Here is a 21,590-nt window from a genome sequence, read left to right on the forward strand (position 1 = left end):
ACCCATCCATACATCCATAGTCTATCCATCCAGAGAGATCAGGCTCCAATTGGTCTCCCCAGGTTGCTGGGAAGGGCCTGTGGTCCTATGGCATTTATGGATCATGTGACTTGCCTGCCTGGCCTGAGGAGGCAGCCCCACCCCAGCCCTCAGGCAGGGGGCTGGTCCAGGCATGTGGGAGTATTTAAACCTCCATGGAGGTTCCTGGGTTGTTCCTGGCCTGATGACTCCCCGAAGCCGTGATGGTGGCCATGGCCCAGAACCCACTGTGAGTGCTTGGATTCAGCTCCTTCAGGGCCAAGGTTGGGTGGCAGGGGCTGAGGATGGGCTAGAGAGATGGAAAGCTGCCCAGAGGTGGTCAGGGAAAACAGACAGGCAGGAGTGCTAGGCAAAGAAGAGTGGGAGAACAGGAAGCCGTTGGAGCCAGGCGTCTGCAGCACGGCTGGGACCCACCCTGCAGGAGCCTCTGGAAGGTCTCTTGGTGATTGGCAGGAAGGACAAGACAAGAGGATTAAGATTACAAGGGAGATGAAGTTTAGCTCAAGTGTTCTTTCAGGTGGCTCAAGTGTTCTTTCAGGATGGACATACTGAGTGATGCTCCAGGACCAGCCTACTTCCAGAGGCAGGGGAATGACTGAAGTGGCTTTGGGAGAGCCCTGATTTGGGGAATGGGAATGGCTCAGTTGCTGGTGTCAGTGGCTCAGATTTGAGGAAAGTATCACACGGAGGACAAGGCTGCTTTTCATCCTTTGTTCTTCTTCCCCACTTCACCCCCTGCCCTTTCTGTCTGTCTATAGCTGCTTCTCAAAGCACTTTCATCGGATCTCAAGGCAGGGACATCTGACCCATTTCCTGAAACCCAGGCAGGGTCAAGAGCTCCAGAATTTTTGGCCTCAGAAGCCCCAACCTTGGTGAGAGGAGCTAGAAGCCCCATCCTTCTTGACACCCCTAGATCCTGAGTATCCTAGGATGCCCTAGCCTCCAGAGCAGGCCCCCCGGGGCCTTTCCCTGCCACCCCCTACTGAGTAATTACTGATCTACTGTAGGGGACCCCTCCCAGCACCCAGGCAGGCGGAGCCCTGGGTGGGGCCACAGGCAGCACTGGGCATGGGCCCCACCCCTCGTAAAACATGCTGCCGCAGCCAGCAACAGAAACCATTAAGGCGGAACTGCACTGTCTCCACCTTGCTCATAAAGGGTGGGTAGGAGGCAGCCCAGGTAGGAGGGAGTGTGGAGAGCACTCAGTGAGGGCCCTCGGTGTCCTCTGTGACTCAACTGCCCACAGGGAATGCAGGGACAGACCCTCCCAAGGAAACCTCCAACCTTGCCCCCCACCTGCCACCCTGGCTTCCAGGTATGAGCAAGGAAACCAAGGTGTTCCCGAGGTGGGGCCATGTGCTTACCGGTTAAGCATACTGGCTTTTTGAAACCTGTGTCTGAATCCAGGGGAGCATAATTTACTAGCTGAGTAAACCGAAGCAAGTCAGGGTAACCTCTCTGAGCCTCAGTTTCCTCACCTAAAAATGAGAATGATAATACAGCACCTCCCTTCTGGGGTATAATACCTCACCCAGCTGTTCTTGGTCCCCTTAAGGATATATTTCCTCAGGGAGGTCTCTCCTGAAAGTAAAGTGGGGTGAGGGCCTGACAGCTCTGTTGACCATAGACACATCCATGGAACCAATTTCAGCATCTGTAGATGCAAATAATTTCAGTGTCTCATTTTACTTATAAGGGAACTGAGTACAGAAAGGGGAAGTGACTTGTCCAAGGTCACACAACCAGCAAACCAGGTATCCCCCAACCTCTACCCCCAAATGGCTCCTTGTTTCCAAGTCCTGAGGCTCTAGGGAAACGGTCTCTGAGAGGTGGGGAGATGTGCTGTCCACAGGTCTGGCTGTTTGTGAAAAAGTCACAGGGCAGGGATTCGATGATCGTTGTTGACCATGTCGTTATGCTTTCTGGGGAATTTGTAACCCGTCATTTCTGTCTTCCCTTTGACTCCAGGGAAGATCAAGTCTGCTTTTCCTCCATCTTCACCCTTACTCTCCCACTCACCATGGATCATGAAAGGAGGAGAAGTTCAGAGAGCAGAGGGTAGAGAGAATGCCCAGATATTGAAATAGTTTTCAGCTAACGTTTTGCCAGGGTTGTACTCCTGGAGTGTGCGTTTGGGGGTATAGTTGGGGCTCTCGAGGTCTGAGAAGCAGGAGTTATGATTTTCAGTTTTAGCTATGTGGTCCCAAGCATGTCACTTCTCTCTTGGCCTCATTTTTCTCCCCTGAAAAGTGAGGTTAGTGACCTTGCTTCTCTGTCAGCGGTGTGCTGATAAATGTTCACCAACCAGCTCTCCAAAAAAAAAAAAGGTTCTAATTTGTAATTTGTAGTATTTGCTAATTTCCATAGGTAAATATTCCCACCATGGCCTATTTGGTCTGATTCCACTGAACATGGAGTTGGAAAGAGATGGACACAATTGGCTCTCGAAAGCCCATAGCTGCTGGCTCTAGCACACCACTGCCTGCTTCCCTCTGGAGCAAGAGGAGGATGAAATAAGACGGTAGATACAAAAGTGCTTTATAAACTGAACAGTGCTTTATAGATATAGGGTTGTGATGATGAACATCTTTATAGTCAAAAGGACCCCAGGGCACACTGAAAGCCCGGGCCTAGCTTTAGCCCAAGAAGCGGTAGGTTGTGGGTTGTGGGAGCCCACCTAAGTGGCAGGATGATGAGTACATCCAGGGTAGCTCCTGAGAAAGGAGAGCTGGACCTCCTGCATTGGTTTGCTGATTTTTGTACACTCACATCCCACTGTGCTACCTGAAACTGAAGCAGATAGGATAGAGGTTAGCTGTCCGTAAAAGATTCCTTCTGAATGCAGGTGCCAGCCCCAGGATGCTGAAGCCATCAGAGAGGCTTCCTGAGGGATCCAAAACAACAGTCACTCCCTCCTTCCTATTATAATTCCTGTGAATTTCTATAGCCATTCTACCACAGAGGAATGGCTGAAATGATCTCTGAGGCCAGAAAGTCAAAAGGAGGGAAGTTTTAGCCTCTGCAAATGGGGTAAGAGGATGTCAGGGAGACGGAGGTGGAAGGCAGGAAGAGAAGTTTCCTCTGGTCTCCCTGCCCCCTCCCCCAGAGCTAATGCTTTAAATTAACTCTGTCCCACTGTTAATTATTAATAATAGCTACCATTTATTGAGCACGTACTATGCACTAAGCCATTTACAAGCAATAGGTTATCTAATCCTCCAGAGAGGTACATATTATTAGTCCTATTTTACAAATAAGGAAACTGAGGCCCAGGGAAGGAAGTTAAGCAACTTGTCCACCCAACGTCCCACAGTTACTGGGATTCAAATCCAATCCTGATTCTAGAGCTTATGAACTAGATCATCCAACTTCGGGAACTCCACCGGCTACTCCAAGGCAGCCTCATCCCTCCCTCCACAGTGAGTCCTTCCCTGTGCTAAACAGGACACCCCCCAAATGCACCAATCAGAGCCCCTCCTCCCTGCCTCTAAGGCAGAAGGGCCCTTTGGACTGCAGCTAGTGGAAGATCCTCTCTTTCCTGGGCTGTATGGTATTAGGCAAGTCACGGCTTTTTCTCTGGGCCTCCTTTCCTCATTTGCAAAATAGAACTTTGGCTGAGGCAACCAAAGGGATGTCATGGTCACCAAATCAGGAGTCATCATTTATAAAACCTTCCCAGAGGAAACCCTGCACTGAGGACCATTGGGGTCTTCTGCATCCTCTGTGCAAATCAAGGGATAGGCCTTTGAACTCCTGGTTCTAATCCTGTCCCTGGGGGCTTGGAGGAGGCCAGGTGGTGGTTTGGCCAAGCCAAGGTATAAAAGTTGTGACTGTGAACTGAAGCCTTCCGTTAAGGCCTCTTACATGCAAGAACTCAGCCAGAACTAGAGATAGTGTCCTGGAATATAGGTGCAAGTTTGGGGGTGAAGCAGATGCTACAGGGGTCCTTCTGGGAAGACCAGACCTTCAGCCGGAGGTGTAGCCCAAGCTGGGGCTCAGAGAGGCCTCCGCAGGTTCATGTCTCAGAAGAGCAGAGCTGGGGTCTGAGCCCCCTGAGGCCAGGCTGAGTGAAGGCCGGGCAGACAGGACAGGGCCAGCAACAGCAGCTGCCACCTGGGCATGGGGCCATTAGCCAGTTTCCCCAGGCCTGCCTGAAGCAGCAAGACCATCAGGAAAACTAGAGTCTGGGGTCAGAGGCTACAGCCACGTTTGGCCAACGAGGTCAGATGTGTGGCATGTGTCCTTGAGCATTTTCTATGTGTCGGGCACCATATACACATCATCTTGCTAAATCTTCATGACGACCCTGTGAGATGAGTCCTCAAGCTCCATTTATCAGAGGAACAAAGTGAGATACAAAGAATTACACAGTTTGTTCAAAAATCACTCAACCAGGAAGTGACACAGCTGGACTCAAACTCAGGCTGGCTCAAATCCAGAACCCTTGCTCTGTACATGCTATTCTGCTTCCAGAGAGGGGAGTGACCACCACCCCACCAGTTACAACGCCTGAGATTTGGGCGGAGGAAAGGCCCCCGGCCTTGCCTCTGGAGGTGCTGGAGTACACCTTGGAAAAGCTGCTCGGGGCCAGGGCCCGGTGTGGCAGGCAGGTCAGGCCGAGCGGTCATGCGGAGCTAGAGATGGGCTGCCCTGCACCTTGGGCCCCTTGCCTGCTCCGCTGCGGTGTCCAGTTACGGCCAGCTCGGCGCTTCCCTGGTCACGCCACATTTAGCATTGCCGAGTGAGCGGGCGCCAGGATATGGAGAAGGGGCGGTGGAGACTCTTGAAGGGGCGGGAGAGCCTCCTACCAGGCCCCCACCTGGACCCCAGCTACCAGCCCCCTTTGCCAATGATCCCCTGAGGGACTTTGGGCACATGCCTTCCCTTCCTTGTCTCCTGTCAAATGAAGGACATAGTTTATTTAGCAAAAATGTGTTAACCCAAGGCTAAGCATCATTGGGCCACCACGGCCATCCCTCCCTCCCAGAGCTCCTGGGAGAGGCATGGCATGAGAAATGCAGTTACCTTGTTCTGCTTGAGTGTATCTTGGGTAGGAAAGATAAGTGTAAACCTCATGCTTTTCTTGTTGCCTGGCCCCCCAGCTTATCCCACCCCTACTCTGACCCCCACCGAACAAAGAAACATTAAGAAGAGTGCATCCTCCAGAGTCAGATAGATCTGGGTTTGAATCCCGACTCTATCAAGAATTAGCTATATGACTTGGGCAAGTCACATAACCCCTCTGAGCCTCAGTTTCCTCATCTGAAAAGTGGGATTAATACTGTACCTTCCTCACAGGTGTTCTGACAAACCAATGAGAAAATTCTCCAAATCATTTATACAATGGCCTGCCAAGAGCAGGTGTTCAGCAAATGGTAGCCTTTATCAAAGACCACCTGAGTAAAGAGGAGTAAATTCAAGAACTGCCCTTTGCGGGTGGCAGAGGAAGAAGACAGAGCGGATGACAATGAGAGTAACAGCCATACTAACAATGATATTAATAACGAGAGCTGGCGTTTACTGAGCACTTACTACCTATTAGGCACTGTGCTATTTTCTGTGCGTGATTTCATTTGATTCAGCACGTCCATGAGGGAAGGCCTAGCTCTCTCCTTAGTTTACAAGGCTCAGAGGTTGAGGCTCAGAGAGCTTCACTGGTCCAGCTAGCAAGGACAGGCTAAGGCTGGCTTTGAGCTGAGTCCTCAACCATGCAGCTGTGCTGGGGACAGAGTCCTCCTATAATTCTAGAAGGTCTGAGGAGAAAGAACCCTCAGATGCCGTGTGGTCCAAGCCCTTCGTTTTTCAAATGGTAAAATGACAGCTCAGAAAGGTCAATGGAGTGCACAAAGTCACACCTGGAGTTTAGAGATGGAGTTTGGAGAATGTAGGAGAAAACAGCACATGCCAGACATTCCAGAGTGGGCCAGTGGCAGCATCCCCAGTGCTGTTCACAGGGCCAGGTTCACAGGGCCACCAGGCGATCAGATCCCCTCAAGTCCCCAGTTGTACACTGTAATCATGTCAGCCAGGCCAAGGCCCCCAAGGGTAGCACCACAGGCCCAACCTCTGCTGAGGGCTAGTCACCTGCAGTATGAGGGTCACTCCCACCCCAGGCCTGAGCCCGGCCCACTCTCCAACACCCCTTCTTCTCAGGACCACCCACCTGCTCAGCTACTGCACAAAGACTGCTTGCCATGGTCACCTAGCCCAGTCCCTCATCGTGAAGACAGGAGACAGAGCGCAAGGAGCCAGAGGCAGGGTCTCACTGGGAACCACTACTAGTTCACTACTCTGCAGCTGCAAAATCCAGAACAGCCAAGCCTTCCCTCCCTGGAGAGCGACAGGGAGTGGGGGGGCCAGGGAGGCAGCTCCTAAGCAGCTCATTTCGCTCTCTCTCCACCAGTCTTCGCTCTCTCTTTGTTTTCCTGCTCTGCCTCTCACATTATCTGCTTCCTTCTCTTTCTGATGTCTCTCTCAGTTTCTCTGTTTCTCTGTCGGTCTGCCTGTCTCTCTGTCATCAGATGTCTGGCTGGAGTCAGGGTCCCAGACCAGGGATGGGGTAGGAGTGGAGGAGGTGGACTTAGGTTGGTCATCCCTGGACGCTGGCCCTCGTTCTCATCACAGCCGACTTTCTTCGAGGCCAGGACTGGATGATGGTGTCGCTACTCCCTCCACAGTCTGACGTCACGCTGCCAGGCCCCACAAGACTGGAGGGAAGTGAGCCTCAAGGGGACCTCATGCAGGCACCAGGCCTCCCAGGCTCCCCTGCCCCACAGAGCGTAAGTACCCAGCACCTAGGCCTGGGCTGAGGCCAAGTCCTGAGGGCTGTACAGCAGGTGGACCAGTCACCCTCACCCCTCAAGGACCTCCCAGGGTCTGTCTTATCTCATCCACCAGCAAACAAGTACCCAGTGACTCCAAGATTCTGAAGTATTCAGATACACCTTCTGCTTATCCCTTCCGTCTGGGGCTTTCCAGGGACAGTAATGCACATCCATCCACTGGGGGCACCCCAGGTTTAGGAGCAGTGTGGCCTTATCAGATTGGGGCTTCCAAGGGCAGGTTAGGTCTCCATCATTTGAGGACTCTCAAGAGCTCAGCCCCAGACCCTTTATCCCTAGCACAGAGTAGGATCCTGGTCCAGCCTCTTCTCACAGGTCTCTACCCTCTGTCCACCCAGAAGCATGCCGGCTTCAGCTGCTCATCATTTGCACCCGATGGCCCTCCAGAAAGGGCACCCTCACTGCCCCCGCACAGCCCCAGCATCGCATCACCAGGCCCCGAGCAAGTCCACTGTCCAGCCGGCCCTGGCCCAGGCCCCTTCCGGCTCTCACCCTCAGACAAGTACCCAGGCTTCGGCTTTGAGGAGGGCCCAGCAAGCAGCCCTGGGCGCTTCCTCAAGGGCAGCCACGTGCCCTTCCACCCATACAAGCGGCATTTCCAGGAGGACGTCTTTCCTGAGGCCCAGACTGCTCTGGCCCTCGATGGACACTCTTTTAAGACCCCAGAGGCACTGGAGGCCTTTGACGAGATCCCCGTTGATGTAGGGGAGGCAGAGGCCTTCCTGCCTGGCTTCTCAGCAGAAACCTGGTGCAACGGGCTTCCCTACCCAAGCCAGGAGCACAGCCCCCAAGTCCTGGTAAGTACCAGTGGTCAATGGGCAACCCACAAGCCCTCTGTGCACCTCCCAGCAGCCCAGATGAGTCCTCTGCGATCAAACTCCCCACCTTCCCTTCCCAGACCTTTCCATTCAGGGTTAGCGTGTACCAGGGAAGCAGCAAGCTCAGAGAGTTGGGGTCTCTTGGCTTCATTTTGGGCCTCCAGGTCAGCTAGGGAGGGGATGGGGCCTGGCTAGGGGACAAGGTAGGGGAGGCAGGTCAGGCCAAGGTAGTTGGCAGCTTCCCAGAGGCTCCTGAGACAGAATTCCAATGTGTGACTTCTCTCTGTTTGTTTAAGTGTCAAGAATCCCCAGCCAGACCTACACGCCCATATGCAAATGTGAGAAGAAAAACACATTCCAGAGGCCAAAAGAAAGGGTTTAGGGAGAAGACACAGAGCACAATATTTCCCTCTCCAGCGTGAGCACACAGAGTTGAGAAAGGATTTAAGTCTTCTGAAAGGACCTCTCTGTCCCCATTCTTTGTCCAGAGTGGGGCCTCGGTGTATTCATAGAAATATCTTGAAAGCACCATGGAAGGTCGACATGTCCTTCTACAGCCATATCCACAAGCTTTGTGACCTTGGCAAGTCCCTGAGCCTCTCAGAGACTCATCTGAAAAGTCTGTTTAATAGTATCTGCTCCATAGTCTTGTTGCCTTGGGGAAAGGAAAGCTAAAAGGAGATTTGTTCCCTGCTCCCCAGCTTTGGAGGTCCCTGAAGTGGGGAGCACTGAGCGGGGACAGCCCAGGCTGTGCCTACTCTAGATGCCCAGCAGCCCTCCTCACCTCTTGCTTTCAAACACGCTCCTGTTACAACCCCTAACCAACCCCAACAAATGCCTGTTTCCCAGGCTTAGAAGACAGAGAAAGGGGTTGAGCGCCTACCAGGTGTGGCTAAGACAGGACCTTGTTCTCATTCTGGGGCCCTTTGATAGCTTCCCCTCAGGCCCATTGAACATGACAGCAGCCCACAGTGAGGGCACCATCATATTAGCAGCTGCTCTCACCCTCTCAAATGTCTACCCAATGCCAGCCCCGGATGAGTCTACCAGGTGATTTCTCTTAAGTGCCCCATTTATTTCTCATGACAACCATCTAAAGAGTTCCCACTATCTCCATTTTGCAGATGGGTAAACTGAGGCTCCATAGAGGACAAGTGACTTAGAGGTGAGGCTGAGATTTGAGCCTATGCCCTTACCCTATGCACAGAGTTCAGGCCAGGGACTCACAGCTAGCTAGTCAGTTCTCTAGGTGACCTGGGCATATCACTTCCCTTTATGGGTTCAGCCCCATCATCTGCCAAATGAGGGGGTTGGACACAGTGCTCTTGGCCCTTCCAGGACTGAGATTCTATGATTATAGTTATCTATGCATCAACAACCCCAGGGCATACCCAGAAAGAGCTCACAGCTGGTTTGACCCTCTGGGCCCAGATGCTGGTTCTCAAAGCCCCTTGTAGCCCCAGGAAGAGTAGTCCACCTCCTCCTGGCCTTATTTACCTTCCAGTACCTAGCTGCCACCCCACTCCTGGCCTTACTCAGGGTAGAGCTCTGTGCTAGGCCCTTGGGGACTCTGTGCAGGGCTTACAATTCATGGGAAGCCAGAGTCTAGCCACCACCATCTTCAGCAGCTACAAGCTTCCTGTGCCACGGTGAGAGAGTGCCATAGTCTCGTGCAGACCAGCAACTGGACAGACTCCCTGGAACAAGGAACAAAAGTTCTGAGTGGGGGATGACTGGGGTGAAAGAGCAGAGAGAGGACTCATTAGCCCCCTCCAAAGAGCCTGCTGGAGCTTCCCTGGGCTTTGCAGAAGAGGAAGTGGCAGGGCCCACGGGCCCCAGCTGGACCAACCTGGCTAGCCACTTTCTGTGCTCCCCTCACCATGGCTCTGCAGTGGGAATTCTGGAGATGTGGCCTTTTCTAGGGTGTCTTTTACAGATATGTTCTGAAAGGCTGGGGGCTCAGAAGCAGCAAGCAGGCCCAAGGGCTTGACTTGGTGAGTAGAGTCAGGCACTGCACCCTTGTTCCATTCCAGGGAGATCTCTGGCCCTACCCCAACTTCGGTGAAACAATCGACAAGTCTCCCTCACTTCTCTGGACAGCCCAGCCTCAGCCTCTCACCTGTAGTGAGGTGGGAGGTAGGGAGTGCTGTCAGTTCTAGCCCCAGCTCCACCACTAACTTGCTGAGTTGCCTCAGAAAAATCCCTGTGCGTCTCTGTTCTCTGTTTGTTCTCCAGGAATAAGCTTTGAGGGAGGCAAAGTAGGGGTTGTTTTTGTGGAAGTCTTAAGATGCAGAAGAGAAGGAAGCAAAATAAGGCCCAGCCGAGTCATCTGCTTTTTCTTCCAGCAGGGGTCAGAAGTGAAGGTCAAGCCCCCAGCTCTGGAGAGTGGTCCTGGGATGTACTGTTTCCAGCCCCCCTTGCAGCACATGTACTGTCCCTCCCAGCCTCCCTTCCACCAGGTGGGTCTGGAGCAAGTGGGCATGCTTCCCCAGGATCTCAGGATATTACGTGGGTGTGTGGTATATGAGTGTGTCTATGAGTGAGTGTGTGCACACTTGAGTGGACAATTAAGGGTGGCAGGGCCCTGACTCTCAGGCTGTACCACCTGTGGTGGGGGACAGAGGTTTATGGAAAGGAAAGCAATTACTCTTCTCTAGGATTGGGTGGGGCTTTTCTGAGACCCAGGCAGGAACTGAAAGGTCTCAGAAAAGAGAATGGGACTGAGATTGGGGCAGAGCCCGGATGTGAACTAAAAAGGGAGGAAGAAGGAGAGAGAGCCAGACAGACAGGGCAGAGAGAAAAGGAGTGTATGGGGTGAACACAAGGCTAAGCGGGACAGGGAACAGTGGGCTGCCATCTGGGTCAGTCACTATCTTGCTAGGTAGCCTTGGCCTCATACTTCCTTTTAGCCTAGACGGGGTAGGACCAGGCATGGTGTTAAAGGGCCTTCTTACCTGGAGGCTCCAAGTTCCCATCGTCTTTGACCTTGCCCCCCTTGCCCACCCTCACTGCCTAGCCTCAGCTCCCCGCAGATGTACAGAATGCCAAGTAATTGCCCCACACTGGCATGAGATGGAGGTTTTTATAAAGAGAAAGAGAAAAGAGCCCCAGAGCAGCTAAGCAGCTCCCAAGAGTCACCAGGCAAGACAGAGCAAGTGGCTACCCAGCGCCCAGCTCCATCCACCTGCAGCCCTGGCACTGAGACAGGCCCTGCCTGTGGAGCAAGTTCTACTCCCAGCCCTTGGCATTGGCCCTGATCTTGGCTCAGGCAGGGAGGCAGGCACGTGGCAGGGGGAGGTAGTCAGACTGCTTGCTTCGTGGGGAGAAAAAAGAGATGGAGGGAAGCAGAGGGGACATATGAGGGGTCATCCCATGAGGAGCCCAGCTGGAACAGCCAAAGCCATCCTGAGGCTCACAGTCTGACCCAGGCAGGATATGGGGTGTCCCTGAGGTAGCCTGGCCCGTCAGGGACTGAGCCACAGCAAGGCTAAGGGGTTACCAGACCCTAAATGGCCTCACCATGCCCAGCCCTGCTTTGATGCCCTCTGCATTCCACACCCCATCCCCCAACAAGATGGCCGCACCCAGGGCTTTATGGAGCCTGCAGAGAGGATGACTCAGGCACTAAGTGCCTCTCGGGTGACCTGGAAAAAGCACTTCAGCTTGGAGCAAATGGGGGAGTCAGAGTCTCCCTCCCCGCTTTGCCCCCATAAAACACCATCCCTGGCACCGCAGCCACTCCCTTTGCTGTAAAACCACCTCCTACCCCCACCTGCCCACCACCATGACTGGCCCTTTCAAAGAGCCACTGAAACTTGTAAAAGGTGGCAGTGCCCAGCAAACGCCCAGTGGACATCCCACTTCCGGCCCAGTTGCTTTAGGAGATATGAGGAAGGCCTGGAGCACGTGACCAGAAGTGTGCAGAAGCCAGGGCTACCCCTCACACTTCTAGCCCAGCCAGACTGCTATTCCATCACCATGACAACCAGCGTACCTAGAGGGCCTGAGAGGAAGGAGCTGGAGGAAGGGAGCTTCAAGGTCTCTGAGATCCTGAATTCTGGAATGTGGATCTCCTCACAGACCCTCAGATGTCTACACCCTTGGCCAGTCCCCCAGCATTGCTCTGCTATTGGAGCCCACGACCATGGGAGAGAAAAATCTAGCCTCAGCTCCCATTCTAGATGAATATAAATGGGGGAAGGGGACCTCTTCCTTGGGAAAGCTGGTTACTATGGCAACCACTCTGCCCCTTTGACCTCTACAGTACTCACCAGGTGGTGGCAGCTACCCTGTACCCTACCTGGGCTCTTCACACTATCCATACCAGCGGATTGCACCCCAGGCCAGCACCGATGGGCACCAGCCTCTCTTCCCCAAACCCATCTACTCCTACAGGTATGTCCCCCAGCATCCCTGGGTGGAAGGAAGAGTGGTAAGAGGACCCCTGGGGAAACTGAGGCATGGAATCCTGTGGTATAAAGGTAATGGTGGCGTGTGGGGGAGTCATAGCCTTCCAGAGGACGTCGGAGAGGGGATTCCGGCATGAGGACGGCGGGATAGACTAGATCATCTCTGACTTCTCATCTAAGCCTGGAGAGCCGTGTCTGTGGCTCGCCCCCTTTCCCAGCCGTCCCTCCCCAAATAGAGAAAGAAGTCCTACCCCAAAGCTCTACTGGAAATAAATGAAGGATGAAGATTGCAGATGCAACTCAGTTATCTGCCAGATCTGGTGTACCTTCTCTGGGGCTGGGGTTGTAAGTGCCAGGCTGGCAGCACCCAGCCCATCTGAGAGAACTTCCATCTGAAGTTTTCTTCATCTAACTAACAGTGACACTCCACCTCCTGTATGCCAGGCTCCACATGGGGTCAAGTCATCAGCCAGTATGAGCTCAGGGGAAGGAAAAGGAATTTAAACATCAGCCAGGAGCACAGAGAAGGGGTTTGTGGGAGGCAAGATGATGCTCAGAAAGGAGCATATGCAATCCTTGGAGTCCAGCAGAACTAGGTTCAAGTCCAGGCTCTGGGATTTACTAGCTGTGGAACCACAGGCAAGTTATTTAATCTCTCTAAGCCTCTGTTTATTTATGTTAAAAAATAAAAAAAAACCAACAATATTCAGTTCTTTGGCAGGATTAAGTGAGAGAATATGCTTGGCACGTTGTAAAGGCTCAAGAAACCTTAATTCATTCTCTTACTATCCAACATTTATGCAGTTGGCTGAGAGCTGACTGGTAATGACAGCTTCCATTTAATGAGTGCCTTCTATGTGCTAGGCATCATCCTTAATCCTCATAACTCTGAGGTAGCTATTACTTTCTTCACTTCAAAGCTGAGGAAAATGAGGCTCAGAGAAGTTAAGGCACTCACCCAAGGTCACACAGCTGGTATGTGGCTAAGCTAGGATTGCAATCCAGGTCCCTCAGATGCCTCAAGACCCTCACATATCTGTAATTCCTAACTTCAGCAGAGACTTTTTTATCCCTCCTCATAGAGCCTCTCGCTCAATTCTGCAGCAGGTTATTTCTCCTCGACTACTCCAACGGGGGACAGGGAAGTTGGGGGAAACTCCAGGCCTGGTCAGAGGTTCGAACTCTTAGAACTTTCTCTGCCTTTAGCATCCTCATCTTCATGGCCCTTAAGAACAGTAAAACTGGGAGCCTTCCTGTCAGCGAGATCTACAATTTCATGACGGAGCACTTCCCTTACTTCAAGGTGAGCCCCCAAGATTCACTTCCACTCCCCCACCCACAAGTCCTAGGCAAGCCAGGCTTTTCTAGAACCAGAGGAGTCAGTTGGGAGGTGGGGAGTTAGAGTGAAAACCAGGAGAGGGTTTTCTGCTCACACATTTCTCCTTGTCTTCACTTCAGAAGGATAGAACATGTGAGGAACAGAGAACTCAAGCTATTCACCCAAGGTTACACAGCAGGCTGGAGTGGGGCCTTATGCTGGCGGAAGGTAGACATGTCAGTCCTGTTAGGCTTCGAGGAGCATCCACCTACCCCAAGTTGGGAGACAGAGCTTGGGAAGAAACAAAAGACTGTTTCTACCCCTGCCCCCATGATGCCGTAGGGCTGGAGGAATTTGGGTAGGAGCTGGCCAGCCAAGGTGACATGGCTGCTGGGACCACAGAACCCATTGCCTTCCAGGGAGAGATTAGGATCTGCCTCTGTGGGCGGCAGGCTCAGCTTCAGTTCTGCCAGAAAGCAGGTGTGGGCTTCATGGTCTTTGAGTGTCCCAGGGAACTGGCTGGCTCACCTGACCTTCCCATGTACAGGATCTAGTTCCCACAATCCACAGATGACAGGAGCTCTACCAGACTCCCTTCCCAGAGGCAGGACAGATGCCCTTCTCTCCAGATGGGCAAACACATCGGAAGGTGATCCATCTGCTCAAGGTCACTCAGTAGGTGGGATGAGTTGCTGTCTCAAACTGATTGGCTTCACACAAATTCCATTTCCCTTCTCTGCATGCTCCTCAAACCCTCTAGCACAGACTGCTTCTCCTGGGGTGGGTACAGGGGAGACCAGAACTTGTGTGTGAGGAATGCCTTCTCCGAAGCCTGCACCCTGGTGGATACAATCTCATCTGCTACCCAAGCAGAGGATGGGTGCTGAAGCCCAGGTAATCCACAACTCAGCTCCGCCTGATAGTGGGTGATTCCCAGCCCCAGGTCTTCCCGATTGTCCTGCCTGGGGATAATCTGAGGCTGATATTCAAACAAGATTGTACTTGCTGAGCTGCTATCAGATGAAGATTGGGCAACATGGCCAGAGTGGTCTGGCCAGGAATGGAAAAGTCTGGTCATCTACCAGAGGTTCTAGAAGGGAAAGGAGGAAAGAGGAAACTTGTCTCTGGGATTCAAGAAGCATCAAAGCTGGTAGCCGGGGCTACCCCTATACCCAGCAGGTCAGGGAACCAAACTCCCCCTAACCCCTAAAGCCTTAGGAGGGTCCTCCAGGCCTTTAAAGGGCCAGGCCAAAGAGAGGGAAATGAGGGCCCTGCCTCACTCCTCTCAGCCTTTCCTCTCTGCTAACTTCTGACTTGGCCCCAGCCCCTCCCTGCATTTCATCTTCCTGGCCTAATTATTTTTCCTGGGAGCCGTGTAATCCCTATTTTATGGGGCTGAAGAGTGAAGAGGTCTAACAGCTTTTTTTTTTTTATTCTAGTTGTTGTTCTTAGCAGTTGCATCATTCCCTCACTCCCAAGTTTACATTTGACTTCAGAGAGAAAGCATCTGTGAGGATGGGACGGGCCCCAGATGGTGAAGCCAGCCCTGTGGGGTGACCTGGGCAGGGCCCTTAACTAGGGGACAGAGTTGGAGTCTGGGTTCTGTCACTGCCTCCTGGTATAACCCATGGCTAGGCTCTTTCTTTTCTGGACCTCAGTTTCTCAATCTGTAAAATGGTCAGGTTGGACCAGATTCGGGTTGCACAACTCTGACACTTCCCCTCCGACCCACCTAAGGAATTAGTTCAAAGATCTCCTGCCCCCTCTATATCACTCCCCACTTGAAGGTCATTTTTCTGGACAGAGTGGACCCTGGGGCAGGCAACACTCATGTCCAAGGTAGCTGAGGTGGGTATCCTATAGCCCCATGAGTCAGGGATGTGGGACTGGGGAAGTGTCCAGCCACTGGACATAATTGTTAGTGCTGACCATCCTTCTTCCAAACAGGAAGTGGCTGGGGTGTAGGCTGCCTTGGCATCCCAAAGTCACAGGTTTATGGGGCCATAAAAGGGCCCAGTGCCCATTAACTCTGCCCATTGGGCGACACAGCCTTGACTCCTAGTAGGGATTGTCACAGTAGTTGAAGATGAATCCCTACTGGCTGGTCTGGTGGCTCAAGAATTCTTCCTTGTGACCCTTGGAGCCTTGAGGGTCATCTCAACCAGCCCCCTGCCCCAGGCCAGCTGCCCTTGAGAAAAACTATAGTAGCTCCTGCCAGCAACTTCCAGTGACGCTGGCACCAGGGTCCAGTTCGGCTGGGAGTGATTCAGCTGGCTGCTCCCTGGGGCAAGTGAGCTGGGGAGGAGGGAGCGGCCATTCCTCATCAAGCAGAAACTTCAGGCTGAAAGGGAAAGGGGTCAGTGGGTGAGGACAAAGTTGCCCACCAGCCAGAGCAAGAACTCTGCCCACAGTCAGCCCCTGTGAGGTCCAGGACCGTCCCAGAGCCTGGAACAAAGCTGGAGGTGGGAGGACTACGGGTGCCTACTGGCACCCCTGCCACCGCCTCTTACCCATCTGAGTCAGCCTAATGGTTTTTACAACCCTTCCTGGGCACAATTACTGCACTGGTGGCATGACCGGGCCTCCTAATGGGTGTTTATTCTGTTGGCACGAGCACCCCCTGCCTGAGGGCTAGCCTCCCCACCAGGGCACGCACCCTCAGGCACACTCATATGAACACTCACACCCACACACGCATACAATCATGGGTACCCACACACACCCAGAGAGACTTTCTCACATACACTCATCCTCAGGGACACACATGTCCTCACACTCAGAGGAATTCACAGACTCATGCCTAAGAGACAAGCTCAGACCAGGGAGACACACTTAGGGACATGTGCATGCTCATACACAGTCTCTCTCTCTCATAAACACACACACACATACACCAAAGCCCATATAAACACACAAATTTATGTGTTACATGTGCGTGCACCCAAACACTCGGCAACGTCACCCATCTTTCTTTTCTCCCGTGTTTGCCCCAGCGGGGATGAGGCCAGCCCAGGAGACCATTCCATAGCTTCCCCTTCATTTCCTCTCCAAAGCTGGCACCAGAGACTTATGAACAGTGATTTCCTTTTCCACAAAGGGCTCCAAGCACAGGCCTGAAAACCTGTGGAGAGTGGTCCCACTCCAGGTGGGAGAGAAGCCAAGAACTCTGTAGCACCCGCCAGCCCTCCCTTTATGAACCGCCTCAGCCATCCTCTGAAGGGTCAGCCAGGGATAGGGTAGGACGAAGGCAGATTTCAGGTGTAAATAACCTACAGTCAAGTTTACTGCCTGCCCCACCCCACTACTAAAGGGTACCGAGCATGGGCTGGGTGCTGAGAAGGGCAAGCCCCAGAATGGGCTGCGGTTCTGCACACAGAGTGAAGTTTTTCTGGAGCCCAGACCCGGAGCCGGCTCTTGCTGCCTGATCCCAGCCTGAATTCTTCTCTTGCTCTGGTTTGGCAGACGGCGCCTGATGGCTGGAAGAATTCTGTCCGCCATAACCTATCCCTCAACAAGTGCTTCGAGAAGGTGGAGAACAAATCGGGAAGTTCCTCTCGCAAGGGCTGCCTGTGGGCCCTCAATCCAGCCAAGATCGATAAGATGCAGGAGGAGCTGCAGAAGTGGAAGAGGAAAGACCCCATTGCTGTTCGCAAGAGCATGGCCAAGCCAGGTGAGGCTGATTGGCCGTACGAGGGAGGGCCCAGGGCTCCCATGAGCCAGAAAAGAGAGAAGAAAAATTCTGAACAAGGAGAATCGATGAGTAAATAAAGGGCCTGAGTGCCTTTCTAAGGCTGGGGAGGGTTTGTGGGCTAAGGGAGGTCTCATGGTGTTCCTCTTTCTTGGGCCTTTTCAGAAGAGCTGGACAGCCTCATTGGAGACAAGAGGGAGAAGCTGGGTGCCCCACTTCTGGGGTGCCCACCCCCTGGGCTGGCAGGCTCAGGCCCTATCCGGCCTCTGGCACCTCCAGTTGGGCTCTCCCAGCCACTGCACTCAATCCACCCAGTTCCGGGCCCTATTCCTGGAAAGAACCCCCTGCAGGACCTATTTGGGGGGCACTCGCACTCCTGCTATGGGCAGACGTACTCGCACCTCTCGCCAGGCCTGGCCCCTCCTGGACCTCCGCAGCCGTTGTTCCCACAGCCGGATGGGCATCTTGAGCTGCGGGCCCAGCCAGGCACCCCACAGGACTCGCCTCTACCTGCCCACACCCCACCCAGCCACAGCACCAAGCTGCTGGCTGAGCCTTCCCCAGCCAGGACCATGCATGACACCCTGCTGCCAGATGGAGACCTTGGTACTGACCTGGATGCCATCAACCCCTCTCTCACCGATTTTGACTTCCAAGGTGAGCTGGAGGTGGGAAAGGGGAGGTGGGACAAAACTGGGGAGGTACACCTGACAGTGTGGTTCGTCCCCTCCAAGTCTCCAGGCTGCAGCCTGCTAGCTGTCAGGTTTCCAGTCAACTGAAGCAGAGAGGGCCGGAGCTGGCAGGGTGTGTCAAGGGGCAAAGAGGAATGCCCTTGCCCTTCTCTTGGTGCCCCTAAATATGTTCCCACTGACCCCATCATCAAACCACTCTCAGCTCTGGGTAGGCTGGAAGGGACTTGATGTTTCATTCCATACTTGGTTGTCCTGATAGTTCTAACATTCCCTGAAGCAGCTGCATCCTCTGAGTTCACCTTTTAATGCAGAAAAAGGAAAGAGATCTTTCCCCAGAAAGAATGTAAGGCCTCAGAGCTAGGCAGGTCCTGGAGAGACTTGGGGGTAGGAGTCTGGGGAGAGGTTCTATCCATTCCACTACATCTTGCCACCTCCATCTTTGCATGTGGCCAGGCTCACTCGTTCTTGTCTCAACTTCAGTGCATCCCAGGTCCTGGTACGAGCCACAGGAAGTTTGGAGGAGGGTGCTGATCCAGGTCTCCGACCTCCTGCATACAGTGGGATAGAGAATATCCACAAGCAGGAGGAGGCAGCCAATCTGATGGGGAAACAGTTCAGGTCTTGGGAAACTATTGTAAGGAATGTGCAGCTAGATCCTCACCCCAGTATAGAAGTGTGGAGCAGAGCTCTACAGCCTCAGAGGAAGCTATAGACAATAGACATGTGGACTACCATAAATATTTACTTGACTCCTATTAACTATCAGGCAGTATGCTAGGTGCTTTACATGTGCTCCCTCATATGGGCGGACCTATAGGATAGGAGAGATTGTTAAACCCATTTCACAGAAGCATGGAGGTCAAGTAACTTACCCAAGGTCACTTAGCTAGAAAGAGGGAGAGTTGGGATTGGAACCCAGGCAACCAAGTTCAATCGGGGTTTAGTCCAACCTCCTTCTTCCAGATCCTGCCATGATGCAGGTCACATGACACAAAGAGGAGGATCAGGTGGCAACACTATTTGCTCCTCAGAGTAAGGTGTACTTCCTGGCTCTGATCCAGACCCTTGGGCCCTGCAGGGGAAGAGGCCCAAGGAGCCAAGCCCATCCTCCTCATCGGGTCCAGCAGTGCACTGTTGGAAAATCCATGGTCTGGGCTGCAGATCCACCTTCCTTAGGATCCTGGGCAGTAGCCAGGGTGAAGAGTTGCTGGGGTACCTTCCCCAGGCTAATTCCGAAGAGCACAGCATCTGCATCAATCCTTCCAACAGGCAGCTTTCAAACCCTCGACCCTCTCCAACCCCTCCAAAAAAAGAGCCAAAGAGGTCATCTGGGCTATGGCTTTCAGACCATACATAGGAGGAAGAAACAAAAAAGTTTAGCAACTGCCTGGGGCCACACAGCTAGTGCCAGGGTCTATTCCCGTCAGTGTTATCCCAATCTTTCTCTATTTAGCATGTGAGAGCCATAGGTTGGGGGCATACAGGACCCCTTTGGTGCTTTCCATGATGCCCGTTTTCTCTCCCAACTAGGAAACCTGTGGGAACAGCTGAAGGATGACAGCTTGGCCCTTGACCCCTTGGTACTGGTGACCTCATCCCCGACATCATCTTCAATGCCGCCGCCACCACCACCACCCCACTGCTTCCCCTCTGGGCCTTGTCTGGCAGAGACAGGCAGTGGGGTAAGCGACTTGGCACTACCAGGAAGTGGGGGCTCAGGGGCACTGGGTGACCTGCACCTCACCACCCTCTATTCAGCTTTTATGGAGCTGGAGCCCACGCCCCCCACGGCCCCTACTGGCCCCTCTGTGTACCTCAGCCCCAGCTCCAAGCCCATGGCCCTAGCATGAGCCATGCCCAGCAGCAGCTCCAGCCTTTGCCTGGCCTGGAAGTCCTAGCTGGTCGCCCACTTCGGGTTCACCTTAAAGGTCAAAGAAGGAAACACTCCCTGCTCCCATACCACTAAGCCGACTTGTTTGTTAGCTAGCAGCTGGGGGTAGAGAAGACACCACCCAGGATGCTGCCCCTCACACATTTCTGCCACCTGGTGGGCTAGCTCCTCACTCAGGGCCCCTGAAGAACAAGTGTCCCGGCAAGAAGAAAACATGCTCTCCCTAGCTCACACTCATCCACACTCAAGCCTTCATGTATGAGTACATGTGTGCATATACACACAGTTATTCAGACATACACCTACCCACATACCTTATATCCGGAGGAATCAGAACTATATCACAGACCCTGACTTCATTTACGGGGCAGCTGAGAGCTGAAAGCTTTGGTTACCAAAAGCTCAGGGCCCCCATGCCAGGTCCAAGGCCACCCTGAACCATATTCCGACGTCCACGTTCTCTGCAGGCCTGGCCCCCTCCAGGCATGATCTTTCCCAGAAGTCCCTGTATTTATTCTCCCACCTTCATCCCAGCAGCCCACCATGGAGGAGGACATATGGAGCCTTTCCCCAGGTTGTCTGGGGCCTCCCCAGGGAGCTGCTATTTAGCAGCACTAGCTCTGCCAGGCTCTACCCATCCTCAGCATGTGCGCTGTCCTGCCTCCCCCAGGGTGACACACTGGAGGGGCAGTGTCCACCCCAGGACCAAACTGAGCCCAATTCCAACACATTGTGTTTGGAAAAGCCCCTGCCCTTAGAAACTTGAAAGTGTCCTCCCAGCCTCGGGTGCAGGAAGGGCCCCTCCAGGTCACTACAGTCTCACTCCTTCGCCATAAGAAGTTCAAGTAGTTTCGGCCCCAGCTTACTAATTACTTCCAACGGTCTCAGGCAGCCTGGGCATTCAGGGAAGGGAAGCCTGGAATAGACTGGCAGGGGAGCACCCATGTCCCTTCTCTCTGACTGCTTGAAAGACCTGGGATACCGTTGGAACTAGGGGTTGTAGCCCAGTTGCCCGCCATGCCCTACCGGAGAGCCTAACCATCTCCAAGTGGGAGCCTCAGCCTACCCTGGGTCTGGGGGGGTGACAAGAACCCCCAGGAGTTGGCTCTGGGCTCAGATGAGGCACAAGCAGATCCCTCAATGGCCTGCCATTGTCCCCTATCCTGGAACAATAAAGGAAGTGCCTTGTGGACTCGGCTGCCGAGCCTTCCTTTCTGGACCTTCCCTCCTGGGCAGAAAGGTCAACTGCACTGACTGTAGACGCTCTGGCCCTGTGATTCCTTCCACCATCACCCTGGACTGTGACGTTTCCAAAACCAGAGTGAGGCATACAGGAGGACTTCCTGACCAGTGCAGGGACGATGAGGGGCAGGTGGGCAGGGCTTCTTCCCAGAACTTCTAAAGGATACAGGAAGTAGTTGCCTTGCCCAGAGGAAGAGAGAGGATGTCTTCCCCACACACCCCTTCCTTCTGAGATCCGCCCCCTCCCTCCTCACACCCGCCATCTCCTCATACAAGAAGGAGTCACTTCCCTGGCCTGGTGATGCCTTCTTGCCCCCCATCTTTCCCCGGCTGGGGCTCTGGATTCCACAGTTGACATGAATGGTGCATAGCCTGGTGCTGTGTTCAGTGCTGGCCCCGGAAAGTGGTCTCTGGAGGGTCAGGGGCCTACTCAGTCCCACTTCAGAATCATCTCCCAGGTGGCACATCCAGGTGGGTTGCTGCCACTAAAGGGCAGCCTGAGAGGCAGCCCCATACTCTCCCTGAACAGGGGTGGGGAAACTGTAGGAGTCAAATATCCATACATGAGCCTTAATTCTCAGAACAACCACTGCTTAGAAAGTTCTTCCAGGGGCCAGGCCTGGGGGCTGGCCAACATTACTTGCCTGCCCC

General features: G+C 53.5%; 1 protein-coding gene across 1 annotated transcript; it reads left to right on the forward strand.

Moving 5' to 3' along the window:
* The first annotated feature begins 208 nt into the window (after positions 1-208).
* FOXN1 (forkhead box N1) lies at positions 209-19,668 on the forward strand. The gene is made up of 9 exons (XM_039886096.1): positions 209-268; positions 6,684-6,818; positions 7,220-7,678; positions 10,045-10,158; positions 11,964-12,094; positions 13,315-13,411; positions 16,889-17,096; positions 17,280-17,771; positions 19,337-19,668. Exons 1-9 carry the CDS (start codon positions 224-226, stop codon positions 19,654-19,656), a joined length of 2,001 nt encoding a protein of 666 aa, XP_039742030.1. The 5' UTR covers positions 209-223; the 3' UTR covers positions 19,657-19,668.
* The last annotated feature ends 1,922 nt before the right edge of the window (positions 19,669-21,590 follow it).

This window comes from Pteropus medius, unplaced genomic scaffold, assembly GCF_902729225.1.
Source record: "Pteropus medius unplaced genomic scaffold, Ma_sr-lr_union100, whole genome shotgun sequence".
NCBI classification, from domain to species: domain Eukaryota; kingdom Metazoa; phylum Chordata; class Mammalia; order Chiroptera; family Pteropodidae; genus Pteropus; species Pteropus medius.

Excerpts from the sequence above, each read along its gene's own strand:
- FOXN1 (XM_039886096.1), top strand. The coding sequence starts at position 224 with ATGACTCCCCGAAGCCGTGATGGTGGCCATGGCCCAGAACCCACT. Across the intron at positions 17,097-17,279 it reads CAAGAGCATGGCCAAGCCAG|AAGAGCTGGACAGCCTCATT; the intron begins GTGAGGCTGATT and ends GGGCCTTTTCAG. Across the intron at positions 17,772-19,336 it reads CACCGATTTTGACTTCCAAG|GAAACCTGTGGGAACAGCTG; the intron begins GTGAGCTGGAGG and ends TCTCCCAACTAG.